This window comes from Megalops cyprinoides, chromosome 23 (assembly GCF_013368585.1).
Source record: "Megalops cyprinoides isolate fMegCyp1 chromosome 23, fMegCyp1.pri, whole genome shotgun sequence".
Lineage (NCBI taxonomy): Eukaryota > Metazoa > Chordata > Actinopteri > Elopiformes > Megalopidae > Megalops > Megalops cyprinoides.
Window position 1 is genome coordinate 12896722 of NC_050605.1, and position 24796 is coordinate 12921517.

The 24796-nt window shown below is 44.3% G+C and overlaps 1 protein-coding gene across 6 annotated transcripts in view; it reads left to right on the forward strand.

Moving 5' to 3' along the window:
* The window catches only part of LOC118770278 (non-muscle caldesmon-like), a 46609-nt gene that overhangs the window by 13889 nt on the left and 7924 nt on the right, over positions 1 to 24796 (forward strand). For 3 of the 6 annotated variants that reach the window (XR_005004550.1, XR_005004551.1, XM_036517858.1), the window contains exons 1-9: positions 8306 to 8577; positions 10248 to 10357; positions 18367 to 18513; positions 20511 to 20991; positions 22588 to 22629; positions 22818 to 22862; positions 23149 to 23246; positions 23571 to 23829; positions 24459 to 24599. Coding sequence is in view for 4 of the 6 variants with exons in the window: in XM_036517858.1 (XP_036373751.1) it covers positions 10284 to 10357; positions 18367 to 18513; positions 20511 to 20991; positions 22588 to 22629; positions 22818 to 22862; positions 23149 to 23246; positions 23571 to 23829; positions 24459 to 24599 (1287 nt within the window). In the remaining 2 variants the exon portion in view is untranslated. Of the gene's footprint in view, positions 1 to 2728; positions 2809 to 8305; positions 8578 to 10247; positions 10358 to 18366; positions 18514 to 20510; positions 20992 to 22587; positions 22630 to 22817; positions 22863 to 23148; positions 23247 to 23570; positions 23830 to 24458; positions 24600 to 24796 lie in introns of those variants that run through there. The other 3 variants (XM_036517857.1, XM_036517854.1, XM_036517856.1) reach the window with 3 other exon arrangements.

Genomic DNA, 24796 nt, shown 5'->3' on the forward strand with positions numbered 1-24796 from the left:
TCATGAATTCTGGTTTGGATTTAAACCCTTTTCTGCCTTCATAAGAGTGGTGTTCATTAATGGAATGCCTCGTGACATCTCTTTTTCATATATGTTTATTGAGGCATTAATTATTTACCTTTACGTAAGTGAAACTGAAAACTCTTTCTGTCTGCCTCGCATTTAGTCAAAATGCAAAGTCAGGCACGCACGGCAAAATGACCTGTGTTAATTAACTCTGGAACGCTAATCTCACAGTTGAATTAACACTGGACATTTTCCTGTATGCTTTACATGCTTTCCAAACTACTGATAAACACGCAACAGCCATCTGCTGGGTAGGCCTGGCGATGACTGATATATGGCAGTTAATACTACAGCTGGAATGCTGTTTTTCCTTAAGGACACCCATGAATGTAAAGCATTTTCCTCCCCGAACGTTTTGATTGGACAGCCCCTCACCTCTCGCCATACTTATGGCAGTGAATATTCATGGCCAGGTTGTGGCCAGTTTGATCGCGGGCCCGGCGAATGGCTTACGGATGGTCCGTGTTGTTAAAACCAGCGGGGACAAAAGAACAGCAAGATGCTTTGAAGGAAGTGAGACTCCAGCTCTTTCTTTCTGAGGCTTTCAGCCGCGAAAGGGAGAAGTGAGGAGAGGGCCGTGTGCCCAGGAAGTCAAATCAGTTGCAGATGTGAGAATTAGAATGTTTCTCCAATCTCCTTCATGTGGAAATGATTTGCTGACTTGATTTTACCTTGTGGAAGGAAGCCTGGACATAGAAAGGGTGGGAAACGTATAATGCGCACTCAGAGTAAGAATGTGATTCTTATATGCTGCAAGCTTTCAGGAAATTCCTGTCAAGACAGGACGAGAGAGAGAGAGAGAGAAACATCCAGAAAGGGAGAGGGGGATAGAATAATAAATTGAGAGGGTGAGAGAAAGAAAGAGGATGGAAAGCAGGAGTGAGGAAGAGGATATCTGTGATTATTACATTAATGACATTGATGTCATTGAGAGGTAGTGCAGCTGTTTAGGAATGGTCCACTGTGGTATGGGACATATATCTAAAGGTTTACAGACCACATCGTTGGCAGGAAGATGCATTCTCTTTACAGTAGGGGGTATAAAGACCATTTTCTCCCATGAAAGACCTTACTTATGCAGTTCAGTAAATATTATTTCACCTCAGAGATTTAGACTAATGTAGTGATTAAATGTGACAAAAAACAGATCATACCTATACTCTGTGCATTGAAGTTAGGATTCATTTCTGTAATCTTTGGAATTTCACAATATTTCTGAAAGAGGAGCTGCAATCATTGTAGGTCCCAGCTGATATTGATTTTAATGTAACATCTTTGTGAGAAATATATGAAAAGTAGACATGAACAATGAACAACATGAGTCCAGTGCTCTTTGGATTGAATGCCAGTCGCATGGTCACAAGCCAATGATTATTTCATCAAACATCCCTGTCAAATGTTTCCGATAACTTGACATATAAATTCATTTATTGACTCTGTAAACTTGTTATTGAGTCATAAACTCGTGTTATTAAGGTTTATACATCAAGTCCTTTGTTGCCACTGGGGTCACAATGTAATTAATTCATAATGCATTTGTGTAGCCGAGAGGGTTTGTCATTGGGCACTGTAATTATGGCTGGGTTGAATGGAGGCATATAGGTGAGGTGCCACATGAAAATAACAGCACTGTCCTATCTAAGATTTCACCCCATAGACCTCCATATTCTCATGACCATAGACCAGTGGATAAATGCAAAGTTGCTATTCCTGCCTTTTTGCACTGCATATAATTCCTTTTTCCTGCCTTTTTGCACTGCATATAATTATTTGAAATATATATCAGCAAGCACCAGGGAAAAAGGGGGCCAACTGTGATTAAAATTATCGATGCACATTTTGTCCCGCCTTGGAATTGGATTTTCTGAAGGCACCGTTAATTGCGTTAATGTTTCACAGGAACCAGCATTTGAACGGTGAAGTGAATTACACAGAACGACACAACGCTCTCAAGCGGCTGGTGACGAACACGTTAGGCTCTCGGGGCGGCAGGGGGTGGGGGGAGTGGGGGGCTGCAAGATGCAGACCCGTGCCGCAAACGGTGGAATTTTCAACTCCGCACATGTTGAACCTCTCCCATCCAGACCGAGGATTTATACCAGTTCAGCACACCTGGAGCCCGGCCAACCAAAATAGCCCTTTTCCAGTAAAAGCAACCATCAGGCATGCACAGTGTTAGCCTCGCTGGTCCTGGGGTGTCTAACAAACCGTTTCAATTTTAACGCTGAGAAGTACAAAACAGCCTTTGTGGGTACGCTGGGCAGCCAAATTGCGGGGCCGTAAACGCAGCTGTATGGAAATGAGAGACGGAGGCCGCGCCACGCGTGTAAGAGGATGGCCGTGAAGCGCGCGGGGAGTGGGCTCCGATGCGCTGCCTCGCAGGCAAGCGGCTGTTCCAGGAATGACACACGCCTGATCTCAGACCAGCGCGGTTAAAGCAGCCCGGGGGGCTTTCTGAGCTGGGGGATGTCGGTTCAGCTGCACGGTATGACAGTTATGGGGATTGCTGTCCTGGCGCTTGCTCCTCATTTGGGAGCGAAGCGCTGTATGTGAAACATGCCTCCAGTTATTCTGCTGTGTTAGACAGCGTGAATATGATCTGATATGATCTGGAGAATCAAAGAATACGACGAGGCTTTGTTTCTCTCTTGGTTTTTGACAGAAATCACTCAAGGTTCCGGGGCTGAGGGGTGTGGTTCGACTTGACTGACAGACCCATTACTCCTGTGATACTCTCCTAAGGTTAGACCAAGCCTTCATTTATGCACCAGTGTTTAGTATAGTGCTTATATAACCCTAACCCTGGTTTGTCATCTCAGAAAATTCTTGAAAACGTTTTAGCACTTACTAATGATTAACAGGTATTATGCATGTAAAGTAAAAGTGGCATACAAAGCTGTCATACAAATATACAAGCAAGCAAAGCATTATGATGAGATACAAGTAGTTGTCTTCAGATGACTAGCTATGATGGAGATGATGATGATGATGATGATGAAAGGTGAGGAATTCTGAGAATGCCAGCCAAGGTGACCTTGATGCAAACAGGGACCTAAATGTGACATTGCACTCCTGGCCACTTCCCAGACGAGGCCAGAGTGCGCATAGCTGGAATACCAGCTGCACCTTTTAATGAGAAAGCTACTGTGTGTAATGATGTGTGTGCGGGGTGCGCGTGGAGCTCCACCGCACAAAGGAAGGTCCTTGTAGGGCGCTGCTGAATGGGGGGGGGGGGGGGGGTGTTTGGACGCCTGCTGCACCTGGGCTCCCCATCCCCACCACCCCCACCCTCCCCCACCCCCCGCAACCCGCACCTGCAAGTCTCTGCCGTAACCTGCGGACACATGCAGAGTTGGATGTGGAAGAAGCCTTTTTGGCAGGGCCCATGATTTGTAATCTCTTTACTGAGAGAGAACTCCCATCAGCTGAGCTCCAAATGCAGAAAGCAGAGAACTTAGGACAATTACATTTTATGCGACTATTTAATTTGTAGCATAAACAAGGGGTGGTATCATTTCATGGGATAAAGACATATAGGTGAAACGGGGGAAGGGGTTTTGCTTTGGCAATACTCTTAACCGGTGGTTTTTCAAGGAATATATTTATTTACATGCTTAACTAGTTCAGAGAGGGCAGTGATCCAAAAATTAGTGGGTGGCAGCTGAAATTCTTTGTCATTTAATCTTCGTGGATATAGAAACCTCAGATCATGTTGGCTTGGCTATTGTGTATCAATGGTTCCCTTTGCTTCTTAATTTATCTTAACATTGGCCAAGAATAAACAGTTCAAAATGAGAAATTTAAAACAGCTGGGCTGTCATTCATTTATGAAACTACACAAGTTGTTCATGTAAGATGCTGCATTCAGGTCTACCTCCTAAAATAGCCTTTGATGTACAATATCAAAACCTTCAAACATTGTAAAACTATAGGCTTGGAACACATTTGTCTTAAGAGGTGGATGACCCATAGTTAATTACGTGACACTGATCACTGTTAAGTGTAAACTATTATGCATTAGTATACCCTTTTAACAGGCTGTTCATTTCACAAGACCTCTTCTAAAGCAGTGATGTTACAGATAAAACTCTAAAACATTGCAATGTATGGACTTAGGTGATAAGTTCTAACACACCTTATAAGGCACTGTATATACAAAAAAATAGAATCTGTCTTGGTCATAGAGATCTGAGTAATTTGTCATATGTTTTAAAATAAACATATGACAGTTTCCATGGTTAAGGTGTCTCAATTCACTCCATGGAGCCCCAGTTCTTGTCAAACAAAGCCATGCTACGTGACTACATGTTCACACACATGCCGAACTGTATAGAACACGTCAACCTCCATTTTTGGATTGCATGTTGTGGGAAGGTGTATTGCACAAAAAAACTCTATATATTAAATAAGAATTCAAATAAAATATGTAAATGTGACTCCCAAGTGTGAGCATGCAATATGGATTGCATTGTGTGGCATTCTTGTTAGATTACTGTAAGAAAAAGGTTTAATATGAGTTTTGTGATTTTTTTAAAATTTAAAATCAACCTTCTGAGCTGCATTTTAAGCATACTACTTGTTATTGAGGGGTTTGTGAGGTTTTACACATGGGGCATTCAGTAGATGGGGAAAGAAATACTGTCTTCACAGCTGTAGCCGTACAGGATTGGAGGATGTTTTGCAAGCCCCCAGAGGTTCACACAACCATTTCTATCTGCAGGCTCCACCTTGCTTCCCTCTCCTTTCTCTGTGAACATTTGCACTTCACTGCCAGATGTGTCCGTGTTCAGACTCCTTTTAATTCATGACCTATCCTGGTAGCTCTCACTGGTATTCTGGTGACTACGTGTCAACATTGGCAGAGAAAGTAAACAGCACATGACCTGACCTTTTATCTCCATATTCAAGAGAGCTGTTTCTGTAGAAGGGAAAGAAGTGTGTCATTTGGTAGCAAAGCAGTACAAATATGCACCCTAAGAATTGTGTTAATAGTGTGTTTCCATGGATTTGCCCTGCTTACACAGTGCTGTGGGTGTAGATTTTCTTGTGATTGCATGTCCTATAAAAAGGGGTTGTCTTTGTTTTTTATTAAATTCTAACATACTTACTTTTACTGAGAAGGAAAACTACCTAAGAATTTTGAAGAGTGAAATTATACACTGAACAAAATTGAATGATTACATAGAAATTGATAATACAGCAAAAATGTGCAGTGAACAAATTACTCAAATGAAAGAGAATCAAAGTGAAACCATTATTTGTAGCCAATAAGAATGATATCCCTGTCCTTTTTTTACGGTGTTACTCTTTTCTGTGTGGACTGAATGTGGCTGCAGTGTTGTTGCACTCCCAAGACTCTTCAGTGTGCTTGCAGCCTTCTTGAAATCTCCTGGAAAGATCTGTTGCCGTTTGGGAGCCCAGGATTAGCGCTGGTCCCGGTCCAGCTTTCATTAATTGCCTTTGGGTAATATCTGAGTCTTGGTTTTAATGGCCAGTATGCGTGTGGAAGGGTGCCATGGGAAATGGCGCGCTTCTCCCGAAGTAGAACAGGAGTCCCAAAGCCCGGGCCCGCGCTCACGCTCGCCACCGCCTGCACTAATGACTGCGACTGTCGATAGCCTTGGCCCCCGGTGCTCCGTCAATATTTACCCCCCCCTACATGACTAATCTGCGCCTATGAATGAGCACGCTGCTGAAAGGGACCCTGGCAAAGATAAAGGGATGAGACAGACCTACAGAGCCGGGCTGCAGCGAGCGGATAGCAAGCCCGAGGCCTTCAGGAAGGAAGCTCTCACCATTGGGCCTTTGCAGGGAGCCTAATGCCACAGCTTCTTCTTCAGACAAACAGAGTCAGCTGAGTCACACGCTCTTGGAGGATTGTGCATTGTGTCTTGCAAGTGCAAACAGTGTTGTATTGCAGAGCTGTGCTTTGATGACTGTCATTTCCAGAGGGGCGGCAGTGTAGCGTAGTGCTAAAGAGCAGGGTTTGTAACCAAAAGACTGCTGGTTTGATTCCCCAGTGATCACTGCTGTTGTACCCTTGGGCAAGGTACTTAACCCAGATCTGCCTCAGTAAATATCCAGCTGTATAAATGGGTAACGCAAAAAATTCTAACCTATGTAAGTCACTCTGGGTAAGAGTGTCTGCTAAATGTCAATAATGTAATGTAATGTGCTTGGATTTGCATTCACCACAGCTGTCAGAGGTGTGATTTAAATCAGGGTCATTTCCAATAAATCATCCAATACATCAGATAATAATAATCATCAGATACTTTTATTGATCCCCGTGGGGAATTTCGTCCTCTGCATTTAACCCATCCTATACACAGTGAGCAGTGAGCACATACACACTAGGAGCACACACGCACTAGCAGCACACACACAGTAGGAGCAGTGGGCAGCCACAATGCAGCGCCCAGGGACCAACTCCAGTTCTTTTGTCAGTGCCTTGCTCAAGGGCACTGACAGGAGTATTGACCGTAACATACATGTCTTTGATGGTGGGAGGAAACCGGAGCGCCCGGCAGAAACCCACAAAGACACGGGGAGAACATGCAAACTCCACACAGAAAGGACCTGGGACGGCCGGGATTCGAACCCAGGACCTTCTTGCTGTGAGACAGCAGTGCTAACCGCTGAGCTATGCTTAGAGCAAAGGGCAAGATATCATGATGGTCACATGGTGACTTAACCCCCTAATGCTCAGGGGGCACTCCTCCAGGTGGAGCAGGAGCGGTAAACAGTAAATACAGTAACACAAACACACAGAAGCCGGCCATGATTTATTTTTATTAGGTTTCCGAGCCAGAATGTCTGGAAGCAAACTCTCTCTCCGTTGAGATGTGTCTTCCTTCCTGCGCTGATCTGGAAATAATTCAAACACTGCATTTCCAATCCTCAGAAAATACAAAACACTTGTGATGTGTACATCCTTGTTCCCTCTCGTATCTGCACAGTATCCCAATGCCCTCCATCAGGCTGCTTAAACGAAGACATGATCAGGGGAGGCAAATCTCACGTAAAAAAACGTGTGCAGGCTTGTCACGGTTGCCCAGATGCTAAAATTAAGCTGAAATGAAACCGTGAGCCGAGTCAGTGTCATAATAGCAGAGAAGACATTTAATGTCACTTAAGCTCACACAGGTCCCATGGAAATCAGGCAGGCTATAATTTTGCTGGGTAAATGTGGCATTATAACTCTTTGAGCTGGCTGAGAACAGTCATTTAACTCGCGGTACACAGGCAGAGAGGCAATCCCATGTTGTGAACTACTTCAATAGAGACTCAGAAGATGTAATTCCAATAAATCATAGATAGGCCAGGCTTGCATTATTCTCTTCACTTTAACAAACCATGGGTGGTCTCCCCCCAAAGAGCTAGTGAAACACTTATATTTCTGTTTTTTTTTTTTTTTTTTTTTTTTAATTTTTTGAAAGCAGAGTCAGGGACTTTTTGTCTTGAAAAGCAGTGGGCCTCCTTTCATCAACTGCCTAACCCAGCCCCCTACATTGGCCTCTTGCAGAGAATAATGTCATGTCCAGCTATACATTCTTCAAACTAAGCTCAGGGATGCAGACAGTGTAGACTGTCTTAACTGCTCCTAGAAAAGCCAAAAAGCCCAAAGTCTTTTGTTTACGTTGCCCGCTTGGTCAGTAGATGAATGCAGTCATGGAAGCAATTCAGTGCACTTTCATATTCACACTTCCTTTTAATAAAAGTTCACCAGGTGAGTGTGTAACAGTGTAACAGAACATATTTAATCAAATCTCTTTTTACTTGTTTTACTAATATCAGGATCCATACAGAAACAAATATAGATATGCAAATGAGTTAGTACAAGCACCAAATACAGATCTGTAAATGAATATGTTTGAATGAAAGAGTCAGAGAATATGCATATGAAAATATTAGCTTTAACAGTACTGCTCAGAAACCCTTCTGTGCTTCCTGTAACAAAACCTGAGGTTGTTCAGCAGGAGGGTGTCTTGGAGGGTAACGGTGAAGATGGTGGGTGTGTGTTCAGAAGTTACCTTCCCTGCTTTTTGTGTTTTCTGATTCAGCACCACCTCTGAGTCGGTGCAGCACGCAAGCTGGAGAAGAGGCTGCTTCGCAGTTTTAGGCTGGAAGCAGAGGAAGCAGAGCCTTCCAGTGAAATGCAGGAAGCAATCTTAGAGTCTGCCTTAAATGCCAGATTCCCGGCTGAGTTTAGCTAACCAGTGACAGCTCTGTAAACAAAGCACGAACAAAAAGTCTTGAGAGAGAGAGAGAGGGGTGCGAGAAGCACAGAGTGAGAGAGAGAGAGAGAGAGAGGGAGAGAGAGAGGAGGGAGAGCGAGAGGGACAGAGAGGAAAGAGGCAGGCTTTGCCTTTTCTGGTAGTCATAGCTGGTAAAAGCCCGAGCAGGAATTCTTTGTGCCGCTGCGCTGGTGAGATATAAACCAGGCCGAAGAGGTGGCAGGGAGTGAGAGGAAGAGGAACTGTTCATGGACTAAGCGCCAACAAAGCTAAGGTACGACGGGGATTTTTTTTTTCCTCTCCGCATGATTTTTCACACAGAGGAGATTTATGATGTAAGGTCCAGTTTTTCTTGGGTGGTCTTTTCCAGAGTAGCACGCCCTCGATGTTTTAGTGTTGAGTGCCTCTCTGCTCTCTGTCGCTGATTGAGTTAACATCCTCCTGTTGCTTTTTGAGTTCTTCACGACCCTTTCTTTTCCAGTTTTTATTTTTTTGAGGGCTAACAAACATCGTGAGAACTCTGATTAGTTGTTATGGTTAAAAGTGCAAAAAAGTGCAAGTTTAATCCAGGGGAGAAGAATGCTGCTGTAGACTAAAAAGACCTGGGGCTTAAACATTCATTTGTCTCCAGTTCTTAAGTGTTTGAGGTGTGAGCATCTCTTTTGAAAGTCAACTTGCTCCCAGAGGAAAACCGCAAGGTTCCAAGAGTGCTTCGGGTAAAGTGCGAAGTGCTGCATTCTCAAGGAGGAATCAGTTAACACTAATACAACACCTCTTTATTGTGCCACATTCTTTAACTAGGTCTTGACCAATCTAAATGTCAGCCCTTTTCTAGAGAACTGGCTGTCCTTCCAGGGTCCAAGTGTGCATTTTAACCATTTTTTTTCTGTGAATCTAGAGTTTTAGTTCTAGTTTTCAAAAGGAATCATCTCAAATGATGCTATTTGATAAACATGTAACCTGAATATAATACTGTAGATAAGGTTACGTGCATTGAGATTTGCTTTCTGATAAACTGAGTGTTTTAACGACTCTTGACAGAATTTCAGCTGCCACTCTTTTGTGATTCAGATGTTACTGTTACTCAGTGTAAACAAAAATGAAGGGGTCACATGCAGACATTTCCAAAGGTCATTCAACCAAGCAAACGCGGTAGCAGAAAGCAGCTGCAAAACCATCTGTGTGCATAACAATCAGCTGAATGAGTATTAATAACAAGCTATTCTTTGCTATCAGTACCATTACTTCCTGTCTCAACTGAAAGAGCCCAAGAGACAACAGGATGCTGGACTTGGGTGTGGCTGTGCCTGTCAGAAGCGTACCAGATGTTCAGAAAAGAACTGATCAGCAAATGAGTATCATTTATTTTTTAAGATATACAGTAACAGTCATATAGTTTCTTAAAGAATAATGCCTGGTTGGGGCACAGTGCAAGGGGTAGGCTGTATTTTGTAAGCCTTTGAATATGGCTAATGTAGTGACTCGGGGAATAGAACAAAATTAGGTAGGGGGGAATTAGAGGGCCATTGGATTGTATGGGAGTTGTATTGTTTAAATTCTTGGCACAAAGCAAACCAATGACTACCTGTGACTGGTTGCCCCACTGTTCTTGAAGCTTTCAATTATGCAGTTGTGAGTAACTCTGCATTTTTGGAAAGAATGTGCATTACTGCAGTTGAATCAGTGGTGTTTGTCCTTATTTCCCTCACATTCATTCCATTGTAGTGCGCTGAAATGGGAATTCTGAATTTTTCCCTACCTTACATTACATGTATTTCGCATGTAAATGAGCAACAGCCTGCAATGAGCCTACGAGGTGTAAGTGGCTCTATTACTACTGTGCCGGATGCTCTCTAACCCATAGGTGGAATATGGGGCCTAGAGTGGCTGAATGTCCTGTTCTTGACACATCTTTCTTACGTTGAACCACTGTGCTCTTTTCAGCCTGAACAGGACAGCACCACACATCTGCAACCCACCATGGATGATGACTTTGAGCGTCGCCGAGAGCTCCGGAGGCAGAAGCGCGAGGAGATGCGCCTGGAGGCGGAAAGGTGAGACGGCCTCATCTCGCCCCGGGCAGCGGTTGCCAGCACTGAGGACCCATTCATCCGCTGAGTCCAGGTGGAACCGCGGCAGAACGGAGGAATGTGCTCGTAACTGCATGCCGCGCATTGCACTCCTCGTTCCAGAGATAAAACGATAGCGCTCAGCTAACACGCAAGCGCGTATGATCACCGTTGATCCGTGTTTGTGAGAGTATGGCCTTCATCAGACACCCCACTGTCCAATATCTTAGCTGGTTTTACTATCATATTCACCAGACAGACACATCAGTCGGTGCATGGATATAGAGTAGATTCATTTTAAAAGCTCTGCCAGACTTGTGTTTTAGCATTAGCTCACACGATAAAAAGGAATGTCAATTTGAGTGTTCAGAGAGCATGGGCTAAACTGTGAATCACACTGCGAGTGCATCATTTTTTGCAGCTGAAGAGCTCTCAGCTTTAAGAAGTACAGTTCTGCTCCTCCTCTCCCCCGCCCGCTGAAATGTTTTAAATGGCCTCTGATCTCCATGCCAAGTTGGAACCAGAGAGCTCACCCCTGCACCGCTGGGCTGGCTTCAGCCTTTTTTAAAAAACATCAGTCAATATCTATTGGCTTTCCTCCTCTTTCCTAAATACCTTCAGGTGGCTAGATAATGTATCTCAGTAACCCCTATCCCACAGGGCTAGAGATTCTTCCCTCTCGAGTGGAAATAAAAACCATCTCCCTCCTGACGCTCATTATGCAGCGCATTTTTGGTTGCGATACCGCCGCCTTTCAGAGCCCTGTTCTAGGGCCAGAAATGTGGGTTCCTTTCGGGACTCCACCCTGTCGCACTTTTTTATCCCACAGCATCACCGCATTACGGCTACGGCGCTCCCCAAGGGGATTTCTCCTGGGGAAGGAATTCTAAACGGATCACCTCAGCGAACTCTCGGCTGTGTTTCCATGTAGGGATCTCGGAAACTCCTGGTAAGGCCGGGTGCAGGCTTTGATCCGGTCCCGTATTTCAAAAGCAGATTTGCATCAGCTTCGTTGATCAGATTCCCTGTGAAAAGGAACCTGTGCGCAGACCATCAGGTTTAATCTGGTAAAACTAAAGATAAAATCTGTTTTAATATTAACCACGGTAAGGCGTGGTATTAGTCAGAAAGTTTCAAAAGCACTCAAGCTGGGTGCTATGAAGTTGTCAAATGTCTGCAGTAAGGCTGTCAGTGTCAATCATATCCATTAATGTCAGAGACAAGCTTCAACAGGGACCTGCTTTGGGACTAGCACTGCCATCTCTGTATGATGGTTGTGACTGTCATTCAGTGTTTAATTTCGCAGGCCGGTAAAATTCCATGCAGTGTCCATAATATAATATGCATATTCCATTTTTAAAGTATTTCTGATCTGATTTACAGTATGTGCACTATTTGCTCCGTGGCCTCTGCAGTACCTAGCAGTTAAGTGCAAAGGAACTGAGCCTCAGCAATGCCTTGGAGCTGGTATTTTTGGAGTGGTGAAGATGGCAGACATGCGTAGATTGAGAGGGACGTTATCAATCTGCCATTCAGTGGAATTCTGGGTTTGGGTTACATGCATTGATTCAGTCCATGATGAAGTTGATGTACTCTTTCATAACCCGTCCATATAAGGGCAATTACGAATTGTGTTTACTTTTATTTGTCTTGTAAATTACTTTTGTCTCACTGGTTTTTGTCATAAATAACAGTTAAAAGTTGGAAAGAGACTTTACTTGAATAAACTTGAGCTTTTACAACAAATGAACTAAGCCAGTTCAGCGCCACAAGGCACGTGGCAAGTTTTCAAGTGCGCTGTGTTTTGTTATGCAAGCATGAGAAAGTAATTGCATACTGAGTAAACACAGAAGTACATTGAACATGGCAGTCTATAAATTAAAAGACTTCTTGATTAGGATAGAATTATTGCTGTTTTTTTTATGGCACATCGTGAAATCAGCTTTATTTGAGCTTTTTGCACCTCAGAACCACATCTCACAAAGTCAGAGAGCTCTGAAAAATGAAGATGCTAAATATGGGGTTTAGCATAGAACTACCATGTGTCATGGGTGTTTTAGTTATTCCGAGCTTTTGCTGTAACAGAGAAATGTTTATTTCTTGGTGTTTTGAAGTGTGGTAATACATGTACGTAGAGTTAATGACAGCTGCCAGGGGGACATTTAATTTGAGTTTTATTGCTGATAAGAGGTGAAGTTACTGCATAGTCTGTGGTAGAGTTAAACAGCAGCAATCAATATTTGTGTGTGTTTCTTAACCTTAAAATTATGTGGTCATTTGTTTTGTTAGCTTTTCAGATGCAGCTGAAGGCATTTCCTACAGATATAAAAGCTTTATGGCATATTTCTGGATTAATAGATGCTGTGATGCTGCCAAGCCCTGTGCATTAAGGATGTTTACCACCAGGGTCACCGGGCTGTTTCCTACATGGGAGAGCTTCCCCTTTCTCCTAAACGTACAACGATGCACGGGCCCATATATGGGCTGGCGGGCAGATGTGAGCGGGAGTGGGAGGGCAGATCAGATAGCCCTCGGTGTGCCGTGGGGCGGGAGGCCTTCAACGCCGCCCGTCGCGTCTGAGGAGTCTTGGACCGGGCTCCGGGGGCAGCGAAGCTTTGACGAGCACCGCTGGCTTGTTAGCACCAAGACTGCAGCCTGCGCTGTTTGAAAAGGCCTCGTCCAGCAGCACCCCCCCCCCCCCCCCCCCCCCCCCCGGCTTTTGTCAGACTTCAGTTTTGCGTATCTGCGGTCCAGAGAGCCTTCAGCGGCAATCTGCGGCGCTGACAGTGAGAAGTGAGTTTCGGCCCCCGTCGCTCGCCAGTGCTGATGTGACCTCACCCTGAACGCGTTCCTGCAGATTAGCTCGGCTACTTGAGATATTCAAATTCGGTCTCCGTTCTCGGCGGCCAGGCCCTCATCGTCAGCTCATAGTTAAACCACCAAGAAGTGTAAGACGGCGTTAAATCCGAGATGTGTTTTTCAGATTAGGAGGATGTCTACAACTGTTTCGTGCTATTCTCTGTTCTGACACACAATGTGTAATTGTTGCCTTCCACTGGGTGGCGTGCATTTTAAAAGTAGGAGTGAGCTATGGGTGGTTGTTTCAGCTGAAATACAAATCTGAATTCAAAATGGAAACAGGCAAAGAGCTTGATTTTCAAATTTCTGTGATTTTCAAGTAACATTACCAAAATGGCATCCCTGGTCACACTGTTTTACATTAAACCACACAGCAAAGAAGGCAGTGGGAACCAGGGGTTTTCCTGAAAGCGTAGGATGCTGATTTAGTGAGGTTTTTTGTGCAGCTGTGAAAATGTGTCCATGTGTGTCTGGAGCGGTGTTTTCCAGTCAGGGAAGTGTGGTGTAGCGCTCTGGACTGAAGTGCCAATAGAGTCATTTCCAGACAGACTCCATGAGTTACTGGGACTCCTTGACACAGCCAAATCAACACTGCCTTTCTAAATGACAGCCTTGAGGGGATATATTTCATCCAGAAGACCAGCAACATCTGACTCAGCAATAACGCTGACTCTGGCTCTGAGAAGGGGAAAGGGTGGGCGAGGCCCAAGACTTTAGTTAGTGCCATCGATGTGTAGAGGGACCGCATATGTGCTCCTCGCAGTGGGCAGATGGGAACCTATTGGAAATGTATTGGCCAGTACTACGCCCTTAACAGCTGTGATGTGGAAAATTTATTATGAAAATGATTTTTTATGAAGATTTTATGAATAATGCTGCTGTGCATATGTGTTGGAATGACTAAAGAGAAAACCTTATCGGACTTAACAGAGTTACAAGATATTTGCCAGATCTTATATTTACTTATATTTAACATTAACATTTGACATTTAAGGCTGAGTACTTGTATAACTTGGCTACAAAAAACTATAAGGGATATGTTCAGAGAGTGATTTTTTGTCGTAAACGATAGATTCAGCAATACTTAGCACAACTCAGTTGTCTTTATTTATGGATAACATTCCAGGTCACAGAGCTTTCTGCTTCTCACATTTTAAGTACTCCTGTACCCTAGCTTTGCGCTGTTTTTGTAAGTGTCTATATGTGTAGTAGCATTGTATAACAATTTGTATACAGCACATCATGTGCAATTGCTTTCTCATGGAGGTAATTTTCTGCTTTATGTAGCTTCCTGTGGTGTTATGCTCTACTCCACATGATCCCTTGTTTTATACAGTGGATTTCATGATATGCAGTAAGTCCATTTAAAAATAGCTTTACCAGTTTCTCCAGCCCCCAGACAGGAAGTGCATAGAAGGGGGATCGCACACACAGATCTCCACGCTCTCACAGTGACTCTTCATTTTCGGGCTTTGGTAATTAGCTTTCCAGATGTAAACTTCCTGCTTGCCATGTGTTTGTGTGTGGAGGTATTTTCTCCCCAGGAAGGCAGGCGGCACTTGTGTCTTGGCAGTAGGGCACAATAAGACATTGACTTGACCTTTCCTTGAGCAAGCATCCTTAGGCGAGTCCCCAAACCAGCTATGCAAAATGGTAAGCTGTCTGAGTATACAGTAGGTGCAGAGTGTATTGCACATATTGGTTTGTATTAAGGTAATCTGGCTTCCCAGCGTGAAGAGCAAGGCTAAGCACTGAGCATGATTTTCCCACAATGCAGACATACTTAAAAATGGCTGTTACAAGATGGGCAACCTAGGCATTTTTGAGTAAGCTTTGGCTTATTTATTCTGCAGTTAATTACACATTATACATACTGTACATTATATGTACATTTATATTTATTTGTTTATGTTTTTTTATTTACATTTATTCATTTGGCAGATGCTTTTATCCAAAGCGACTTACAAGTGAGGCAGAGTACAGCACAAGCAAACAGCCAAAAAGGAGTCAACAATATCAAAAGCAATATTAAGCAATATTAAATCATCTTAACAGTCGCCCCGGAGCTTGAGATGCATGCAGCCTTGTTCAGGTGCTGACTGCCGTAAAGGGCATTCTGTTTCCATGGCCTGCAGTATCTCACCCTCAAGTCTGACCTGGGTGGCTGTGGCTTTTTCCTGTGTCGACATTGTGCTTTTTCTGCGCAGTACTGGGTCAGGGGAAGTCTGCAGACTCTGGAATGTTTTGACTGCTGTTTTTATTTCGGAACAAAATATTCCGCCAGAATGTTCCAGAGCCCCAGCATCTGAGAGGAGCTTTTTGCGCTTAAAGAGGAGTTTCCGACTCTCACCATCGATTCTGAATCCAGAATGCTACTCTGTAGTAATGCGTAGCGTTCTGGTGTGATTTCCCCAACAGACACAATACAAATTTTTCTGTTGATCCCTTTGAGTGACCTGATCCGTTTGAAACTTTGTGTTTGTGTGTGTGTGGGGGGGGGGTGTCTGATTCCTCTCAGGGAGTTGCCTCGCACCCCCCCCCCCCCCCCCCCCCCCAACATCTGTAAATCATTCTAGGAGCAGTCATGAAGAGAGGAAAAAATACCCATCCTCAGTCAATGGGCCATTTCAAGCTCTCTCTCTGCCTCATAAACCCAGGCCCGCCACGGTCTGCTCCCTCAACCAACCCGCCATGAAGCGGCGCTTCCTCCAGCCGGAGTGGCAGTGGGCACGGACCAGGGGTGGAGGCTCGGGGCCCCACCGTGGGAATGAGGAGATTTTTTTGGCTGGGCGCTCTGTTGGCCGGACGTCAGGCCAAGGATGCTTAGTGTAGGGGTGCTGAGGGGGCCTTCCTCTCTGGCCCGCTGTCTGTTTTCATTGTCATATTTGAAATGTTTGGCTGTGGGGACATATTTGCAAATGAACATTTTTTGTGTGTGTTTTTTGTGGTTAAATGTATGCATCTGCTCTTTTTAAAACAGATAAACCATCTCTTTAAAAAATTATGTGTCGTACCACACTGATTTAGGACCCCATTCGTATTGCTGTTTTGATAATGGTGACAGTCATGATAAAGACTTGGTGGAACTTGGAACTTTGTGTCAAAGATCTTTCTGCTTTATTCAAAATGAAATAAATTTGGTGTACGTGGACTTACTGATTTGGCTGTGGTATTTCACTACAGGCAAAACCGTAAAGTCTGAGGTCTAAGATAACATGTTGGAAGAAGCTTAAGTATTTTGATAAGCTCTATGCTTTTTTCACTTGGAACAGTTCATGGAATATTATTTCCAGAGACACAGTTGTGGTTGTGAAATGCTCTGTCTTTCTCTCCATGTCTCTTTTTTTCTCCCTGTCCCTGTTATTGTTGTTTTTTTCTGACTTGTAAATATGTAAATAGTGTATTTTTCAGTATACTATTTTTGAGTTCTTTGAATCAAGTCAATGAAATGAATAGCTTTTTAAAGTCAACTTTTCAGTCTCTCTCTCTCTCTCTCACTCTCTCTCTCTCTCTCTCTCTCTCTCTCTCTCTCTCTCTCTCTCTCTCTCTCTCTCTCCCCCCTCCTAGGTCTGATTAGATTTGAATTTGCTCTGAGATGGTATGTGGTCTCGGGGCAGAGGAAATTGAAGTGGGGCCCTTAGTGATGTATTCGGCAAGAGCTTGATTGACAAGAATGTTAATTCATGTTTTAGCAGTTAGTGAGACTATAGCAGCTATAATCCCTTTGCGTACATGCAGTGCTTTGAAATACTAAGATAAAAGTACCATTAACAGATGGAAATTAAGAAATTGTAAAAGAATCATACCTTCTTCTGGTTTTTTTTCAGATATTTGTGAGGAAAAATCCAGAATCTGGTGACTTTACCATCACTGATCTGACATGAAAATAGGCATTGAAAAGTAGTTCCATCTCAATAATAACCTGCCTCATAATACTTCATTAATCTGTAGATGAGCTGAACCTTTTGCCTGCCTTTTGTCTGCCATGATAAACAATTACACTATCAATTTTTACTGCCACCTGTGCGGAATTATTTTCTTATTTCTCCAATGCCGTCACTGTCTTTGGTAATAGTGAAGCGTAACCATACTGAAAAGTGACTTGTCTTTTGCATATTTGAATAGCTATTAACCCAGCTATCTTGTGGAAGTGGGACTATAGCTAGACATGCTAAGAATAGTTGCATCGCTCTTTGTCTGCCCTGAGGGGGAATTTTTGGTGTTTCTCAAAGCCTCTGTATGTGTACACAGCATGCTCTATGTTTACATTCTTTCCCAGCATTGAAGTTCGCAAATAGCGTGAGCCTTCAGCTTCTTCAGGTCCATGTTTGGTAGTAGAAGTCTCTCACCTCCCGACAGCAAAAAAAAAAAAAAAAAAAAAAATGCTTGTGAGGTGTACTGTTGGATTCAGGAGCCGTAGAATGATTTAATATCAAATTAATCAGTGCTCTTATCTAGATCAGCTTACCTAATGTGTATTTAACTTTTCATCTCTTTTAATAGACCTGTATTTACTGAAGCAATTCAGGTTAAGTGTCTTGCTGGGTGATTTAATAGCAGTGCACCACCTGGCATTTGAACCCGCAGCAGTGCAGTGACAGGTTTTCAGATCACTGTCCCACACTCCTGCCCACAGGCAGTCTGTGTGTACAGAAGTGAGAAACTGAGAGATACAGGCCTGGCTTTGTGCCAGCGGGGAGAGTTTGGATGTTGCCTTTGCGGCCCTAGAACACTACTCAACCTCAGGGGAATATGTCTGCTCTTTGGGTAAAGTACAAACGGGGACTTTTAATGGCCCTGGTGAGACCTGCCTTCTCCCAAAAGGCCTTATCTCTTCTTCCACCTGTTACATTGCATTATTGTCATTTAGCAGGTGCTTGTGGGTTAAATACCTTTTCCAAGGGTTAGAGTAGCAGTGCCCCAGCAGGGAATTGAGCCGGCAACCTTATGGTTACAAGCCCTGCTCCTTACCCCTACGCTACACTGCCACCCTGTTTAATGGACCTGTCTGTGTATAGCAGGCCTGCAGGTGTTTTCTTTTTTGTCATTCCTCTCATCATTCCTCTCATCAGCCAGAGGGAATTTTCGTGTGGCTAAGCAGTTTTGGTGACAGGTTGCCTGTGCATGTGTTCCAGGGTGAGTTACCCGAGATACGATGACGATGACGAAGAGGCGGCGCGGGAGCGCAGACGCAGGGCTCGCCAGGAGCGGTTGCGCAACAGGGAGAACGAGGAGGCGGTCAGCACAGCAACGGAGAACGTGGAGATCAACAGCAGCAACAGGTAGCCTGCAACCAGCAGCAACAGCAGCAACAGGTAGCCTGCAACCAGCAGCAACAGCAGCACCAGGTAGCCTGCAACCAGCAGCAACAGCAGCACCAGGTAGCCTGCAACCAGCAGCAACAGCAGCACCAGGTAGCCTGCAACCAGCAGCAACAGAAGCAACAGGTAGCCTGTGGCCGGCAAGACTGCAGACAGGGCCAGAGCAGGGCCTGGAACCTATGCGGGGTTACATCTGCTGGAGTCTGGCAGAGAATTCAAGAATCCTCAAACAGAAAACAGAAAGAAAAAAAAATGATTTGAGTGCAGCTCAAAATGCTGGAGTGAAAGCAGCTTGTGACTGTGCCTCTGTGCAGCTGCAGCTTTGCTTTTGTTCAGGCCGCTGCTCCTAGACCAGGCCCCGGAAGCGTGGGGCTTGGCTGGGCCCCTTGCGTGTTGCCTCTCCCTCAATAATGCATGTGTGTAACCTAGTCCCTCTGAGAGAGCTCGCTGAAGTTGGAGTAATTGTAGCCCTGGCAAATCGATGCTCCAGTTCTCCCCCTCCCTTGTCTTTCTTCGCCACAGATTTTCAGCAGATGGAATGTACTGTGCTGTTGCTCCCAGATCCCAGATCACTGGGAGATGGCTGCCGTAGACAGGTCTGGGTCAGGTCGTCAGAGTGGAAGACGTGGGCATTCCTTGTGTCCGCTCATATTGGAAGACCTTGTGGAAATTCCCCGTGTGGGAATGAAGAAAAAAAAACAGAACGCGTCCTAGATTACATCCTAGATTGCAACAGCGGAATAGGTCCAGGATTGTGCCGATGTGTACATTCATCTGAGCATAATAGCATTGGTATTGTTAGCGCTAGCAGTTCTGCACAGTCGCCAAACGGTTGAGTCAGAATTCGTTAACCTCCCGAGGCATGCGCGTCGCGGTCGGATGTGGACCCACAGTCAAATGCATTTCAGCTATGTGGCGAGTAAGCAGAGGAATGCGGTGGAAACGGCTGTTTGACACCCTCACAGAACAATCCCGAACGCTGTCTGACGGCTCCATTCAAGAAAAACGTGTCAATGAGCCTTTGTATCAGTGGAATGGGCCTGATGTGTGTGCGAAAGCCAGCTCTCTGACTCGTGACCTTTAACTTTAACTGTCAACAGATGTAATTGGTGAAAAATTTAATGCTGTTCTGTAATGCTCAGCTGTTGTTATGGTCTATTTTGGACATTTGTATTTTGTGTAGATATTTTGCGTGAAAAAGTATGCATAAGTATATTCAAGTAATAGACATGGATACAAGTCAAATTTACAGTACCAAAATGACAGACTTTTATGAATATGAAAAGGAAGTGCAGGCATGCAACATTTAATCAAGTATATGCTTTCAATAAGGTCACGTCATAGTAATAGAGATGCCTTCCACAACTTCATAAAGGTAATTAAAAGTAAAACACTTTTCACTAAGTAAATAATTAGCAAGAGCATGCAATGCATCATAAACAATAAATACACATTCAAGGCTGAAGTATATGCTGAATGCCATTGTTACTTAATCACTGACTTTCACAAGAGATGATAAAGGAATGATTTTTTAAAAATTATGTTGACACTGTCATGAATGAGCTTCATTTTGAGAGCCTTGTTAACTGAGCCATTATAATACATTACATTGCCATTTAGCAAACACTCTTATCCAGAGAAACTTCCATAGGTTACAGTTTTTACATGTTATCCATTTATACAGCTGGATGTTTACTGAGGTAATTCTGGGTTAAGTACCTTGCCCAAGGGTACAGCAGTAGTGCCCCAGAGAGGAATCAAACCGGCAGCCCTTCGATTATGAGTACTGCTCCTTACCACTACGTTACACTGCCACCAGAACTATATAAAGGCATAACTGTGTAAAGAAATTAACTAACTATTAGGATTAGTATTTATCAATAATTACTGCCTGTTGAAGGAATGTTTTCAAAGGAAAATGATGCGTGACCCACGCTAACTGAGGCATGTTCCCCCAGTGTGACAGAGACAGGAACCAGCAGCTCCGTGAGCTCGGCGGCGACCAGCGAGGACGACCAGGTGCTCCTGGAGCGGCTGGCCAAGCGCGAGGAGCGCAGGCAGAGGAGGATGCGGGAGGCGCTGGAGAGGCAGAAGGAGCTGGACCCCACCATCGCCGACGGCACGGAGGACAATCAGGAGGAGAGGCCCGCCGGCCGGAGGGGCAGGCACCGTGACACCGAGGAGGACCAGGAGCAGGAAGTCAACAGCCGGGCCTCCGAAGCCAACACCTGGAAGGAGAAGGAGAGAGAGGAGGAGGAGAAGAAGGAGGAGGAGGTGAAGGCGGAGAAACGGGAGGAAGAGAAGGCAGCCGCAGATCAGGTGGAGGCTGAGACGGAGGAGCCTGCGCCAGAGGCAGAGAACGCAGCAGAGGAGGAGGTGGTGGAGGAGAAGCAGGAGGAAGTGGAGGAGAAGCCAAGGAGGTCCTACATGAGGGAACAGGTCAGTTCTTTTTTTCCATGCTGGTTAAATCTTTGTTTTCTTTGGATCCATTTCAATGGAAATATTTTTGCTGTTGTATTTTATTTGTCATAGGAGTCCACAGACGAAAAACCAAAAAAAGACCATGCCTATGAAATGAAGTCATTTATATGGAGGTCTTGGTTGTGGGTGTAGTTATTAAATTTGACAGAATATATAACTTAATTTTATTTTATAGGAAGAGGTAGAAGAACAAGCTGTCACATCAAATAAAGAGGTTGAAGAAAAACCTCTGATTTCAAACACAGAGTTAGAAAATACAGTAAGTACAAAGGTAGAGGTTAAAGAAGAAATACCAAAGAATGAGGTTGAGGAGGAGATCACAAAACCACAGGCAGAGGTTGAGGAAAAACCTGTACTATTGAAAAATGAGGTTGATGAAAATATACAGTCATCAAAGGAAGAGGTTAAGGAAGAGCCTGTGATATCAAAGGAAGAGGTTAAGGAAGAACCTGTGATATCAAAGACAAAGGTTGAAGAAGAACCTGTTGTATCAAAGAAAGAAGTTGAAGAAAAACCTGTTGTCTCAAAGAAAGAGGTTGAAGAAAAAACAGTGATATCAAAGAAGGAGGTGGAAGAAAAACCAGTGATATCAAAGAAAGAGGTAGAAGAAAAAACAGTGATATCAAAGAAACAAGTGGAAGAAAAACCTGCAATCTCAAAGAAACAGGTGGAAGAAAAACCTGCAATCTCAAAGAAACAGGTGGAAGATAAACCTGCAATCTCAAAGAAGGAGGCTGAAGAAAAAGCTATACCAAAGAAAGATGTTGCAATCTCAAAGAAGGAGGCTGAAGAAAAAACAAAGAAAGAGGCTGGAGAAAAAGCTATACCAAAGAAAGATGTTGCAGAGAAAGGTATAGAAAAGAAAGTCACTGAAGATAAAAATACAATATCAAAGAAAGAGGTTGAAGAGAAACCTTTAATATCAAAGAAAAAGACTGAAGAGAAAACTACCATTTCTAAGAAAGAGCAGGTATTGGTGACGTGCATTTCAGCACTCTGAGGCCCACTTGAGCAAAGCTTCACTGAAAGTCCTGGATAACTCAAAAGTTTTGTCGTTGTGGCTGATTAGTTATGCAATTATTCTTTCAAAACTTGATCAGTGCAAAGCAAAAAACACTATGTCTCCCGAAATTTGAGTTATCCAGATTTCACCTTTTTTTTTTCTTTTTCTGGAGTGTTTTCAATGATATTTATTTGCTTCACAAAAAAATTAAGCAATGCTTAATTGGGTAAAGGCATGGTGTGTTGTTTCCTTCAGCGGTAAGGACCAATCCTGCAAGTTCTGGTCACAGTTTGGTCACAGTGTGGTCACAGTGTGGTCAGTGCTCTGCTGCTCATCCTGGCACCGGTCTTCTATATTGTTTTCTTCGTGTTGCACCGCTTCACCTCTCCTGCCGCACTCTCAGAGTTCACAGAGCTGGGCTGGTATGATGAGTTTGAAGTCGAAGCGCATACAATATACCAACCCCATGCCCAGCACTGGGGCAACCATGATAAAGCTCATCACACCAATGGTTATGTGATGCTAACTTCCTTTTCCATCTTCTCCTCAAGGTAGTTGAAGAAAAACCGAAAAGGTCCTTCATGAAAGAGCAGGTAATCCTCGCATCATATACAAGTTCTGATACTCTACGTTCTGCTTTGTTGTTCCAAACATCCAGCTGTTGTTGGAACCCACAAATGAAAATTTTAAAAATATTGAAATATATATTTAATAGGAATATTATGTTGTTAAATTCTCCTCAGTTTTTTTGTGGTGAATGGCATTTTTTTATTCTTGACAGGAGGTAGTAGAGGAGAAGACCAAACGGTCCTTCAAAAAGGAAGAGGTAAGACTTTCTCCTCTCCTAGAGTTTTCTTCAAGCTATGTTACAGATTCATCCCAGCTTTTCCCCATATAAAGTCACTGAGGAAAAGCCAAGTAGATCCTAGAAGAGGTGTGCAGTGGTATGGTGAAGTACATACTAGTCCTTTAAGTTTGAAATTCATACAGAATTTTATGGAACAGCTTTCACTAACCAATATGAATTAATCAGTTATAATTATTGTTGTTTGTTATACCGCATAAAGTTACTTCTCAGGTTCACATGTTCAGACTTTGGTTTCCTTCTGAAGGTGATTGAGAAGAAGGTGACTCCACCACCAAAACAGCAGAATGGAGGTTTACATCTTGACACCACTGCCAAACACAAGAAGCCAGAGAGGACCTTGAGGTATATGGGCCACAGGAACACAGTGACTAGTCTCTTCCTAGTGTGACACCAGTAAGCCTTGAGGATGACCTGAAATATATATATAATTATGTGTTCACCCCAATATGTTGTTCACCCTGTTAATAAGAGCAGTATTTCTTAAGCTCGGTGTCATGTGACACTTAGCATTCAGTTTTCCCAAGCAGAGCTGCTGCAGTTTACTTGATTCCCCAGAGGACAGACACTGGAGGGTAACTCTAGTCACAGTGTCACCTGAGAGGTGGGCGTGGCTCACCGACCTCTTGTATGTGTGTGCGCGTGCGTATGCGTGTGTGTGTGTGTCAGCCGCGGGAGCGTGCGCTCGCCGGAGGTGGAGGAGCAGGACGACGTCGCCCGCCAGGAAGCGGAGCGCAAGCTGGAGGAGCTGAAGCGGCGCCGTGACGAGACGGAGAGCGAGGAGTTCGAGAAGATGCGGCAGAAGCAGCAGGAGGCCGAGGCCGAGCTGGAGGAGCTGAAGAGGAAGAGGGAGGAGAGGAGGAAGGTGCTGGAGGAGGAGGAGAAACAGAAAAAGCAGGAGCTGCAGGAGAAGAAGGCCAAGGAGGAGGTAGGCAGGCGAGAGCATTGCATGGATTAACAGTGTCACTGACCCCTGGGAGTGCAGTCTCACCCTGAATAAATTATTACAGCTTTGTGGCTTAATGACATGCTTCTGTATACTAAAAACATATCTCTATTTGAAATATAAACACAATTATATTGTTATGGGAAAGCTGCAAACTGACAGAACACTGTCGTGTATTTAGCAAACAGTAGTCAAATGCATATTTCACAGTGATGAGTATGTAAAATGTCTTTTCAAAACATTTGGTTTGCAGCACCTTATTTGGAGCACAGTTCACACAGTCTTAGGTAACTGCTCCATGCTGATGTAATGCAAATGTATGCCTTGTCCATAAATCGAACCTGGATTAAATAAAAAAGCAATCTGACCTGCAATCTAATTGCACCTTGCAGGCGCGCAGCCGATGGCAGTTTCCCCAGCTGTGAGCACTTGTTGATGTGAAACGCCAGTTGTGTAACTTGCTGGGGTGGGGGGTTTGGGGGGAGGGGGAGCCAGATTGTTTGTTAAATAGTTAGAGTGGAGAGAGGCAGGTCCAGTGCACTGACTTCGGATCAGTGCTCAGTGTACGGGATCTGGTGGGATCGGGTTCTGTCCCCCGGTGTGTCTCGCAGGAGGAGAAGAGGAGGATGAAGGAGGAGATCGAGAGGAGGCGGGCGGAGGCCGCTGAGAAGAGGCAGAAGGTGGAGGAGTCCACGGACGGGGAGGCCAAGAAGCCCTTCAAATGTGTCAGCCCGAGGGGCTCGTCGCTGAAGGTCAGCCTCTTGCACAGGAAACGCTCCCTGGGTGACGGTTAACTTCTGACCCCCCATCCAAAAATATGCCCATCACTCTTCCCTGGGAAAGCTATTAGGAACGCAGAACTAGTCGCAATTAGGAAGTGGTGGACTGCGTTTTTATTTACACAGCAATGTCGGCCATAAAGAGCTGCTGTAAGTTATGTGTCTAAATC